At 37.9% G+C, this 13,431-nt stretch overlaps 1 protein-coding gene across 1 annotated transcript in view; it reads right to left on the bottom strand.

Moving 5' to 3' along the window:
* Positions 1-13,431, bottom strand: part of NFRKB (nuclear factor related to kappaB binding protein) — a gene marked incomplete in the record, with an annotated part of 1,477,031 nt that overhangs the window by 1,288,854 nt on the left and 174,746 nt on the right. The window contains 1 exon segment of the mRNA XM_044081086.1: positions 1,349-1,523. Within this exon segment, the coding sequence (XP_043937021.1) occupies positions 1,349-1,523 (175 nt within the window).

Genomic DNA, 13,431 nt, shown 5'->3' with positions numbered 1-13,431 from the left:
GTTTTAACTTGCATGTCTTTTACAAAAGAGTACTCAAATGTACTTCTCAGACAATTTTACAAAGAACTCTCAATATGGGACCAATAAATCTCATTTTGTACACAGGTAGTGAAATATACTGCTTTATAGACATAAACAAAATGTTCATGTACTTTGATGAAGTTCGGCAACCATCAGAACGAAAACTCTCAGGTACTGCTGTAATAAATTAGTTATTAGATGTTGCTCTTTTCCTCTGTGGTAATCATCTTTGTATTTAGCACTTTTGGTGTACGTCCTTTGTTGGTTGTTTAATAAATATGTTGTGTTGCATCACTATTTCCACTGTGGTTCTATATAACTTCTACGCAAGATGAAGGCTATCCAGAATATACCTGTCCTGTGCTGTCATCATATCAGAAGTAAACACCATATATGTTCCTCGGAAATCATGAAGTTTTCTGTCACTAGAATTAAGTATCTCACTCTACTAAATTTCAATTCATTATCTAGGGGCATATTACACGAATGAGGATAAAGTTCTCATCTTTATATTTGAAATCACAAACTGTGTTTTGTATCGGAAAGTCATGACAAGCTTCTGAAAATTTTGCTACAAATTTTATTTAAAATGCTTCAGAGACATTGTCCTATGCTACTAGGTACACGGGAAGGTCTGTGTAGCCATATGGCTGCTCTCTTGTTAGCCATGAGGTACAAAAATGTGCAAATCTGCCTTTTTTCCTGTAGTTGTATTCAGTACATATGTAAACCACATCACTGGTATGTTCTTATTAATTCTCAAAAAAGTGATACTATCATTTTAAATGTTACAACAAAATATAACATGCTCATTTGTTTGCTTTGCTCTGAAAAATTATATAAAAATACCTGGAAGCAATACAGAAAAATAAACAGTTGCATGTATAGTCAAAATTGGGACAGAATGACCACCAGAAACTTACAAACTGCAACATTTGCAAAACATTCAGTTTAAAATGAAAGTGCAATTATCAGTTTTTTGCAAAATAACAAATATAAAAACTATCAAAACACAGTACCGGTTGTGACTTTTGATCTGAAAGAAATATGAATCGCTGTATAAAACTGGCATTTTTTTAAGCTGTGGCTTAAAAAGTGACATTAAAATTTTTTTTTCATTATATTCCAAGACGTAGCTTCACCTTTCAACTGAACAGCTCAATGTAAAGATGTTGTGACTGTATGTCACACCATTTTGCTAATACAGCTATTTATATACAGTAAGTAAAAAAGCCACAAACAGCAGCTTGGGGCTTCATGAAAAATGGTCAGTATATTAAAAAGGTTTAATTAGGTCAAGAACACAAGCCAGAGTAGGGCTACCAACCTTCTTCGTCAGAAGAGAGTGCACTGTCGCCACATTCTTCTTTGACGTCTCTCACTATTTTCAGGTACCGCCTTTGAGTTCGCCTCTCTTTTTCTTCTAGCTGACATAAAGGCGGGGGGTATGTGCGTTTCACCACCAAATCAGGGCCACTCTTCCTTGCAAGATCCAGCAATTCCTTTAAACAGATAAGGTCTTTGTTTTTGTTAATCATCACCTCCCAGATGATCGTCTATATGCAATAATTCAGTGTCTAACACAACAGTAACATTCATAGGCAGATTACAGCATATGTGCTTGCAAAGAAGAAAACAAAGTACAGTCTAAATATGCTAGTGGTTTCCCAAACAACTTCACATTTAGGAGTGTAAAGCCTCACCCAAACAGAGGATCAACAGTTTTATTTCCATTTATTAAGGCAGCCATGTAGGTTCAACAACAGTCAACAACAAAAGGCCACGTTTGAAGGTAAAGGAATGAACACCCTATGACAGTTCTACATTTATAACGGAGGATTAAGGGCATCATTCCCACTGCCCAAAGATGCTCCATGAAATTTTCAAGGAAGATACCTGGATAAAATTAGTTTGTATTAAAGTTGCATAAGCATAACAGCTTATTATTTAGCTGGTCATTGTCTCCGAGCTCTATTTATACAGAAGAAAAATAATAAGTGTCATATGGTTTTGTGCTGTGAGTTGCTGAAATAACAGTCTCCTGGGGAAAAAAAGAGACAGACAGGCTGTGCATTGCTCATTGGTGATCACTCTTCCTCTATGTTGTACTGATCTCAGGAGAGACTACTAAAGTGGGGGGTGGCAAAGCCTCTCACACAGAACTACAGAGGCTGGGGCAGCCACCTGCAACATTTCTTATTTATAAAATTGCCACAGTTCCTCACACTGCACTCCTAATTACGCTCACCTAATTACACTCTACGTCACTGTGTACTCATGCTCATGTACTATGACCTTTACTTCCTGAGATATAGTGGCCCAAACTTGGTTGTTTTGAGGATCCATACTGTAATCTAGATCCCTATGAAACTAATGCACATTTATATTGTGTGTGTGCATACACAACTGTGGTGAGAGGAAGGTAAAAGCTGACATCAGGACACGTCTTTCACCACCAGTGAGGAGGTGAAAAATGCAATGTCCACCCTATCTGCTCCTTCCCCTTCCAAATAACAGTTTAATATGAGGCATCATTTCTCAGCCTTTCACGGCAACAGCAGCTAGAGTGCTTTTCGATCTAGATGCTGTCTCACATCAGGATGGCACAAATCAGACTATGCAGATCAGTGGATAAAAGCTAACAACAAATGATGGACCCAGGAAGTACTCACTGCACTGCAAAGGGCTATGCATAAAGTGGTACAAAATGAATCCATGACAGCAGAAGCAGAAGATAGTTCTGTAACATATGAAGTGCAAACTGACACGCTTCTAGCACTGGATATCAACAGAAGAAGTCACAAGAAAAAAGCAGAATGAAAAAGTGAAGAAGTCTCTGATACAATTAATACACTGTCACTGACCAGGCAATGAAAGAGAGTAGTAATGACTTTACTTCTAGTGCTATAGATAGGTAATATTCGGTCTTGCACATATAAGTCAATTACAGGTGGAAGACAACTAAAAAGGACTAGATGGGGCTCCAGTCCCATTGGATAATGGCTAGTCCACATGTGATTGGAGTAATAAAAACATACAGATGTTCCATATAACAAAATTAACTAAGACAATATTAAAGTTTCATGTAGTAGGTTATAAGAAACATAGGTGAACTAAAACGGTGTTAGTCGCATCTTTTCACCTGTCTAAAATGGAAGCAAAAGTTGTGTACTTATCATAACACTAGATCTGTAAGAAGTGTGTCCATCTTCAGTAAGCAATGGGTCTATAAGCCAGAGGTATCAGGAGCACTCAGCACCCACAGCTTTCCATGCTACCTGGTTCCATCCCCAACCTCATGATGCCTCTCCTCATCCAGATCTCCAGCATGAACACACCTCCCTCCTAAGAAAAAAAAATGTAACCTCAAGACTGTGTTGTCGCCCTTATACTCCAGCACTATCTTCCTTCATACAGAGCAGAGCCTGCGGTCACTACACCTGATCTTGATATTGGAGGAGCTCTGCCACAAGGTCCTACACCTACATATTTACAGACAATTTTGTCAGTGTTTAATGCAAGCACTTATCATGAAGAACCGTGCTGCTTATTAACTTCAGTCACTTAAATACATACCTGCTCTGTGACTAACAGCTCTGTGATGTAGTCCATGCACTCTATGGATCTCTTATTAAGTTGGCTGCTATCCCCTTTTGCTTGAAAAGTAAACTATATTGCGCATGCCAGTTATTTAATCTCAGGAAAATGACAGCTGACCCATTTTACTTGCATCTCTTTGTCAATTGCTTTATTCTGGCTATAAACTGACTGATCTCAGTTATAAATTGACCTTAGGGTGGGAAGCCTGCTCGGCTTCTTTTCATTCCCCTACCCTACCCCCAGTTTCCACCTGACCCCGCTTTTATCTATTATAAAATACTTTCTAGAATCACATTTCATTTGTGACTCTTATTCCAAAACCCTCCCCAAATGACCTTACTACTTCTATACATACACTTCTGTTTCTTGTTTCCTACTTCCCGTTTCCTACCTCCCCATTTCTATTAAATTTTTAACCCCATTCCCAACCATCCTTCTCCCTCCCATAAAGCTTTGCATTATATCCATTTATAATCACAACCCTCCCCAATAGTATCTACCTATTCCACATTGTATCTTTTTCTTTTCCCAAATAAACCCTCACTTATTTTGACTACATTATTATACTCTAGCCTTTAATACCCCTCTATTCCTTACACTCCAGAGAAGAAACCAGGTGAACCTACCTCTATTCTTTTATAGAAAATAGTTTTCTCCTTACCTATCCTCTTCCAGCTTTCATAATCCATTACTGAACCTCCTACTGCCTGCAACTTCTTGTTTCCTTCTTCATTGCTACTTCCCCACTACCTGACATCTATAAAATAAATTCCTGTACTTAATTATGCTACTCTTCAGTTTATATTCCATTCTCCTCCTGCTAAGCCACCTTTAATCCTACCATGACTCAATGATATCTCTCAACATCTCTCCAACTCCATCCTATCCATACTTCCTTCTCTGCACTCTCCAAACTTTGCACCAAACCTATCTAATATTGCTCCTCACATTTATTCCAAATATAGGCTGATTAATTGCACTTCAGCTCAAACTAAAACAAAATGAAGTGCAAGAATCCTCTCCAAAATATAACTATCCATAATTCCCCAATACACTGAAATCCTTCTACAAGGAGATATACGCCCTAATCCTGCCCCCACCTATCACAATGAACACAAAGATGATGATTCTTCCACACACACCTGTAAAACAACAGCCAATTGTCAACCCTAGTGATCTAATTTTTCAGCCAGTTGCCAACCCTAGTGATCTAATTTTTGCTGCAATAAATGCTAGAAATACAAGAAATAAAGTTGTTGAACTACATGCCCGGATTACCAAAGATAAGTCCGATTTCCTCACTGTGACAAACTTGGCTTAAACCCAGCATAAATGATGTATAAAGAGGAAAGGTGGTGGTATTGTTTTAATATTTCCCAACTACCACCTTTCCAATACACCAAAATTCAGTTCAACAGAGTTTCGGATTACTTTCTTCAAAATAAATAACTGTAAGCAAATATGTAATACTGTCCTTTATATCCCTTCTGGCAACAATACAGCTATAATGGAAGATATGCTACATTGCACATCCATAACATTGCCACAAGAAAAAAAAAATACTAGGTGATGTGAATGTCAATTGGTTGGACACAAACTAACTTCCCTACATATAGCATGAACTTTTGTGATGCGCGGTTTCATACAACTAATTAATAGCCCCAAACATTATAGCAATACATCAAATTCTCCATGAGACTGGATCCTAGTATCAGACACTAGCAAATGCTCCATCACAGGTACAATGTCAGACTCTTGTAGTGATCATCTCCCAATCTACATGACTAGACACCTCACACATCCAGTCAAATGGCATATTTATAAAACAACAAGGAATCTTTCCAAGTTTAACCCAGAAATGTCCATTACTACACTATCATCTATTAACTGGAACTTCCTAAAAATCCTCCCCTTAGACAATGCTGCAACTTGAATTGAATACAACTTTTCTTAATATCCTAAACAGCCTTGCACCCTCTAGAAGGGAAAGACTGAAAACAAATAATGCAATTTAGCTATCCAAAAAGAGTGGAATGCTAAAGCAGGACAGATAACAGGCATGGAAAGAATAGCAAAAATATAAAACACTTCAATATCTTGAAAACTACAGAATACTTCACAATCTTACTAAAAAGCAAATAAATGAAAAAAAAACTATAGTATAATAACTTTCACAGTAATACTAAACAACTCAAAAATATTGGACATCTATTAAAGAAGTCTTGCATCCTATCCAAAAATTAAACCCAAACCCCTCTCCCGATAACCCCCCCCAAAAAATAACTGCAATACAGTTAAACTCTTATTTTATAGATAGTACAACATCTCTAACCAAGGATTCCTCAACATCAAGTCCCAACCCTGCCCAACAGCCACACACCACCACATCCACTTTCACCATCAAACCTGTGCCCACATCCTACACAAAACTTCTCTTAAACTTAAACTGTGCTCTTCAGCTGATGACCTGCCAAGCGAGTACCTAAAAACGGCAGCCAATAGCATTGTCTATCCTGTCTCAATCCCTATAAATAGGTCAGTCCAGGAATCCTAAGTTCCCTCTCTCTGGAAAAAGTTACACATTATCCATCAACACAAAGGAGGAAATTCAACAGACATCATTAACTTCAGAACTACAGCAATCTTATCTCCCCTCACTAAAATACTTGACAAATGTATTCAAAAACAATTGTTAGACTATCTCCTGTAGTAAGAACTCCTATCCCCTACACAACATGGCTTCTGTTCTTCCCATAGTACTAGCACTACCCTTCTAACCTATACAGACAAGGTCAATAAAGCTAGAGATAATGGCAAACTAGCATTTTCCTTATTTCCAGACTTATCTAAAGCCTTCTGTCACTTGTCCCTCTCTAACACAGATGTCAAGCAGGCGGGGTAGTTCGTCTGGATGCTTTATTACATAGAAACAAATCAGAATGGATAGCAGCATCATAAAATATAAAGCTGATTAACAGACAGACCTTACAGACATACATGCTTACATCTCAACAGCTTACTACAAAATGGCAGTCAGGCTCACACGTGCTCAGTATTTACACATTTGTGCAAGCCCTTAGATAGCTTCTTAAAGGTACATACACACACACACATTGCTCTACATCCCCCCTTTTAAAAAGATTGCCCTTAGCAGAAAATAACATTGGAGCTAGACATGCATTATTATAGACATTAGAAACAAACACAACATTCATGTCCAAGCTGCAGTGCATCTACAATATGGTTTGGAGATGCGACTCGATCTGGTAACATAACAATCTGGACTGGGTTTAGCAACACAGTCTTCGGTGAACAACTCATATTAGGAATTTCTGGATTTATTACAGGAACAGGAATATTCTCTGGAACTTCCTCTGGAACCGGAATACTGGATAACTCACTCTGAGATAAAGAGCGTTTCACACGCTATGTGCTACGGTTTAGGCTAGGACACCAGCATCAAATGCTTCTAATTCCGTCTAAACTCTACTTCTTAAAATTCCACAATGCACGATCTCGGCTCTGGGCAAATATTCTTCACAACTCCAATCCGATCATAACCTTTGGACGTTTGCATCCTTACCACTTCTCCTTCTCGCAATGGATTGAGCGGTTTGCTAGTCTTATCGTAGTAGGACTTCTGAGTTAAATACTTCAACAGATTGGTTTTCACTGAACTGTTGTTCTTAACATATAGAACCAACAACTGAATACTAATTGGTAACATGGCTCTGGTTTGTCTCGACAGAAGTCTCTGGGCAGGTGAACCAAGAGGTTTATCACAAGGAATATTTCTGAAATTCAAAGAAACATCATTATTGTCTTGTTCTGACTTCTCTAGTAACTGTTTTGCACTTTGAACTGTACGTAATGCCAAACCATTTGACTGCGGATACTCTGAGCTACTCGTGACAGGAGTAAAGTCTCACTCCTTGGCAAATCTTTTGAACTGTTGGCATGTAAATTGCGTGCCACTGTCAGAAAAAAACTTTGTGCGGACTACTATGGACTGCAAAATGATGGTTCATTTAGTAACGACAGTACTGGATGTTATATTAGGAAGTAGGTCAATCTCGAACCAATATGAATAGGAGTCTAACACCACCAAATAATGTTAACCATTCCAACTGTAGATATCAGTGGCTACTGTCGACCAAGGCAGTTCAGGAATCTGGTTTAGATGAAGTATTTTTTTCTGTTGATGTGGCTTTGAACTATTGCACACAAAACAAGATGAAAGTACTCCCTCAATGTCTTGTGATATAGAATGCCAAAATACTAGACATCTTTCCCTTATTTTGGTAGAGTCGGTTTCTGGGTGACCACAATGCAAGACAGTAATGTACTCTTGTTGCAAGGACTTTAGAACAATTACTTTAGGACCTTTCATAATGATACCATTCTCAGACAAAATCTCATCTCTGTATGGAAAAGAAGGTTGCACTTCTTGAGGTTATGCTTTGACGGCCATCCTTGATTAATAAAGTGGTTGAGCTTCTGTAAAATTGGATCTGTGACTGTGTGATCTCCCAGCTCAACAAGATGTGTGGAAGAAAAATTTCTCACTTTCATGACTTCAGAATCAAGGTTCTCATTCTCATGCTGTTCAGTGGTGTTTCTGGGTGATCTGGAAAATGTATCAGCAAGATAAATAAGTTTGCTTTTCTTGTAGACAAGAGTGAAATTATACTTCTATCTCAACATCATACGTTGCAATCTGGCTGCAGCTGCATGCATAGGCTTTCTCAAAATAGTAACTAGAGGTTGGTGGTCTGTTCCGATCTGAATAGGTCTACCATAAACAATAATGGAACTTCGAACACGCAAACACAACTGCCAAAAGCTCTCTCTCGATCTCAGCATACTGGATTTCAGTTTGGGTAAGAGTTCTCGATGCATAGGCAACAGGTTGACCCTCTTGTAGAATGACTGCACCAAGACCAAATCTCGAAGCATCATATGAAAGACTGACTGGCTTGGGAACATCATAGTATCTGAGAGTTGGTGGACTGGCAATTCTCTGTTTCAGGACATCAAATGCTCTTTGATGTTGCTCTAAACAAGACCAAGATACATCTTTACATGTCAGCACTCTGAGTGGTGTTGAAAGTTGACTCAAGTCTGGAATGAACTTGCCTAGATAGTTAACATGCCAAGAAAATGTTGCAGGGCTTGAACATTGTCTGGGGCTGGCATCTCGAGAATGGCTATCTGCTTAGAAGGGTCTGGTCATAGGCCTGAAATGGTAAATAAATGACCAACATAAGTAAGCTCTTGTAGCCCAAATCTGCATTTCTGTGGGCTGAGCTGAAGATTCACTTGACGTGCTCTTTCCAGAACTTTTCTGAGGTTTCTGTCATGCTCAGCTTCACCATGACCTCATACTAGTATGTCAACCATAACAGCACAAGGATACACAGAAAACATTTGCTTCATTGCACATTGAAAGACTTCACTTGCAGAATTTATCCCAAATGGCATTCTCAAAAATCTGTACCTGCCAAACAGAATACTGAAAGTAGTTAGCAATGAGGATTTCTTGTGAAGCTACATTTGCCAAAATGAACTCTTTGCATCCAAGACAAAAAAAAAGTGGCATTTGGCATCAGAGCTGTGACTTCTTCGCTTGTGTGCATTGGATGATGAGGTCTTTTTAGTGCTTTGTTCAAATCTCATGGATCAATACATATTCTGATGGCATCTGAAATTTTGTTATGAGCTACCACCATGAAAGATACCCAATTCAGTAGGTTTAGCAACTGGACAAATCACACATTGTTGCACCATTTTATCTTACTCAGCTTTGACTCTGTCTTGGATAGCTGCTGGAACTTTCCGAGCTGGCCTGATAAGTGGACTGACATTTGGGTCTAACTTCATGGAGTACACAACTGGAAGCTTCCCTTGTTGGTCTTCGAAAAGATCAGCACAGGTAGAAAAAAATATACTGGGTGAAATTAGAATAGTGTTTTTTTAAGCTAACATGATGGACTTCCTTATTAAATGAAAGCAGTCACATTTTCAAACTGTCTCTTGAGCCCTAATAATTACTGGACGTGCCTCTTGACCACATAAAATAACATGTCATAGCATCTTCCAGTAGATTAACATGAAAGCACCACTGAGCCTTCAGTATGAATTTCTTCACCACCATAAGCAACAAGTTTCACACACTTTGCCAAATCAAGTCACACTCTACCAAATGTTTCTGCTGACATAACAGTGTACTTGGAACCTGTGTCAGCTTTGAGCTCTACAGGTTTTCCATTTGTATGAACAGTACAAAATACTTCATTCTTTGCTCTTAAATCTAGTACATTGACTGTTTCATTCACTGACACACCTTCAACATAAAAAGTACGTGACGTAGGTTTACAGCTTTCTAACTGATCAACTTGTTTCTTAAAATGTTTCCTTTTAATAAATTAATGTGGGCCTTTTGATTTACAAAACCTTTTGAAATTATTCCATTTATTGCATTTGTGGCATTGCTGACCAAAACATTTTTCCATTTTAGATTCATGATTTCCACCACAATTACGACAGTTGGCAATGAACTGGGTGGCGACCCAAGCTTTCACTTTGCTGACTCACTCTTACGCTTCACTGAGACTGTGCAAACTCTGGAACTTGCTGGAAAGCTCTGGAGTTTACCAGTGAGTGTTGCAGGGGATACAGTTGCTGCCATGTAGGCCTGTTTCTTTTAGCCACGTGGTGCATACTATCAACATGAGTTCTAGAAGTTACTGGAAGCATGCATCTCTCATTTGTAAGCATATCTGTGTGCTTTTCTGTGAGCTCATATATCTGACAAATCTCAATGGCCTTATTCAAAGTTAAATCACTGTCACGAAGGAAAATCTTTCTCACAGCATCATCTTTAATACCACACACAAGTCTGTCCTTTATCAGCTCATCCCTTAAATCACCAAACCTGCACATTTTAGCATTACTTCTCAAATCAGTTATATATGCTGCAAAAATTTCACCAGGCTTTTTGATCCCTTGTATAAAATAAGTGCCTTTCCATTGTAACATTTGTCTGGGGGTTACACATTTTTCTAAATGTATGTTTTAAGCACTCAGGGTCCTCTCTTGAGTCAGCTTGTACAACAATATGACTGTTTTCCCCCTCTCCTGAAAATTCTGACCCAGCTAAATTAAGTATAATAAATGCCTTTGTATGGTCATCTTTATCATAACATGCAGCCTGTATGAAAATGTTGTACGCTTGCTCAAACACTCTCCAATTCTCTGCAATATTACTGACAAACACAAGTGCACCGGGTTTTCAGAATCCATCTGCCATGCTCACAAAGTATGCACAAACACACTAAAAATATGTCCCTTGTAATTATGTACAAACAAGCACACACAGCAGCTTGTAATAACATTCAAATGCAATATGCTCTGAAATGGCTTATCTTGTGAAATAACTTTATTGCAATACTGCACAAACATGCAAACTCTTCATACACTTCTTATAACTCATATCTTTTAATACGAAAAATACATGCTTAGCGAATATGCAGTCGTTTCCCCTTACTTAATTCGTTTTATGTGTGGATCTTCCATGATACTGCTACTATTACATTTTATCCTCTTAACGCTGTTGGTTTGGTTTTCTTGTTTTTTATTCATTTTATGCAATTCTGACTTAATTTCAAGCATTTTCCATAGTGATTTAAGTATTTTCTATCAATATTGGACATTCTGGTTTATTTGAATATTGTTTAGAGTGTTCTGTATGCCTCGTTTCATATTTTGAAAATAAAAAATAAATAGTTTGAGCAAGGTTTAATATCTGAAATTCATTTCTGACCTATTTTTTTGAATTATACATGCAATAGGGATGATTCACTCCTGTATATTCCTTGAATAAGAAACCAGGTGCCTCTCTGACTTAAATTGAAGAATCTGGCTTCCATTCTGCCCCAAAGTCCTTTTCTGACATGCATCTCCTGACACCATGTCAGTCATCCTTCTCTAACATAAATGACAAGCAGGTGGGGTAGTTTGTTTAGATGCTTTATTACATAGAAACATCAGGATAGATAGCAGCATCATAAAATATAAAAAAACTGATTAACAGACCTTACAGACATACATACATGCTCACATCTCAACAGCTTACTATAAAATGGCAGTCAGGCTTGCACGTGCTCAGTATTTAAACACTTGTGCAAGCCCTTAGATTCTTAAAGGAATGTACACACACACACATACACACACACACTGATCTACACCTTCAACACAGTTTATCACAGCAAGTTTCTATTTCAAATATTGTCACAAAGTCTCCATCAGCCCACCCTTCTGTGGTTCAAAAGCTACCTGTCCAATAGGTATCAGTCAGTAAAATGGCATTCCACGATCTCTCTTTACCTCCCAGTCACCACTGGTGTACCACAAGGCTTTATCCTTGGTCCCCTATTGCAACATTTTCACAGAGACATACTACACTTCCACACAACAGGCTACCCTAATATAATATGGAGATGATTCCACGCTCATTTGCACATCCGACAACATAGTACACCTCCAAAAAAATACTCCGAAAGCTTTAACAGCCTATGAAACATGGCTTCATAACTCAGCTCATGCTCAACCCTAAAAAGATCAAACTACTACCTTTTTCCCCAAATCCCTCTCTCATGAAAAAAAAAATAAATGTAAAGCCCTCTCTCTTGATAATACAACCACTAAAGTCACTTCTCATAAAAAACTATTAGGGGTGACAGTGAATGATAATCTTACACTCGACTTGCATATACAAAACTGCATAAGAAAATGTCATCAAAAACTAGGGCTGCTTTACAGAACCAAAAACTTTCTCACTGACGCAACTAAAACTACACTTCCCACTACTCATCTCCTCCCCACTCTTCTTTATGGAGTCCCCATCCTTACTAACCTCCTGGCTTCATAAAAGTAAAAACTTTAATAAAGCTATAACAAAGTATCTAACTTTGCAGCACACACCCCTTTCAGAACTCACCACTGTATAGCACTGAAAAGTCTAAATTGGTTAGAACTTCCACATCAACTAACATACACACAACTTCTTACTACCTATACAATTATCCAGCATCCATCTGCCTGTTCAGCACTAAAAAACATTCTACACAACTATGTTTCCAGTTGGTAATTGAGATCCAATGACCAAAAAACTATTGTCTGTCTACAAACCTAGCAAATCTGCTGTGTGTTGTCTGTACTCATACAAGGTTGCTAAGGCTTACAACTCCTTACCTGTATCCATCAAGTCTAGTCCCTCCTTCTCATCTTTCAAAGTCACTACAAAATAATTCTAGCCAAAATCTGGCTAGTTTTCTTGCTCAAATTCAGGATAAACTATCCAGGATAAACTATATCCTGAAATGTGAACAAATATCTTTTCATTCCTTACACCTGCTTACTCTCCCTTCTTCACTTACTTCCTTACTGCTATCCAATTCTCTTCCTTGACTTTCTCTCTAAATATACCATAAGCCTGTTTTCCCTTCACTTCTTACTGCATTTCTTATCTGTATTAGCTTATAGAAAAATTAAAGGTAAGTTAGTCTGTCTATAATTTCTCTAGATATTAAATGATTGGTTAAATCAATACAACGTATATGACAATGTTTTTATATTATGTCTAGTTTGTTATAATTATTTAAACTACAGATTCTTTTCTTTTATTTTTACAACTGTAAAATGATTGTTCTTAAAATGTTTTGTAATAATTTGGAGTTTTTCTTTGCGGGCCTCCACTGAAAATGGGATACTACCCAGTTGGACTTTCCTGGTAAATCAGATGTCAATCCA

The sequence above is a fragment of the Protopterus annectens genome, chromosome 8.part0, assembly GCF_019279795.1.
Source record: "Protopterus annectens isolate FY-2018-M chromosome 8.part0, PAN1.0, whole genome shotgun sequence".
NCBI classification, from domain to species: domain Eukaryota; kingdom Metazoa; phylum Chordata; order Ceratodontiformes; family Protopteridae; genus Protopterus; species Protopterus annectens.
The sequence above is the reverse complement of the archived record's forward strand: the minus strand, read 5'-3'. Positions and strand labels throughout refer to the sequence as shown.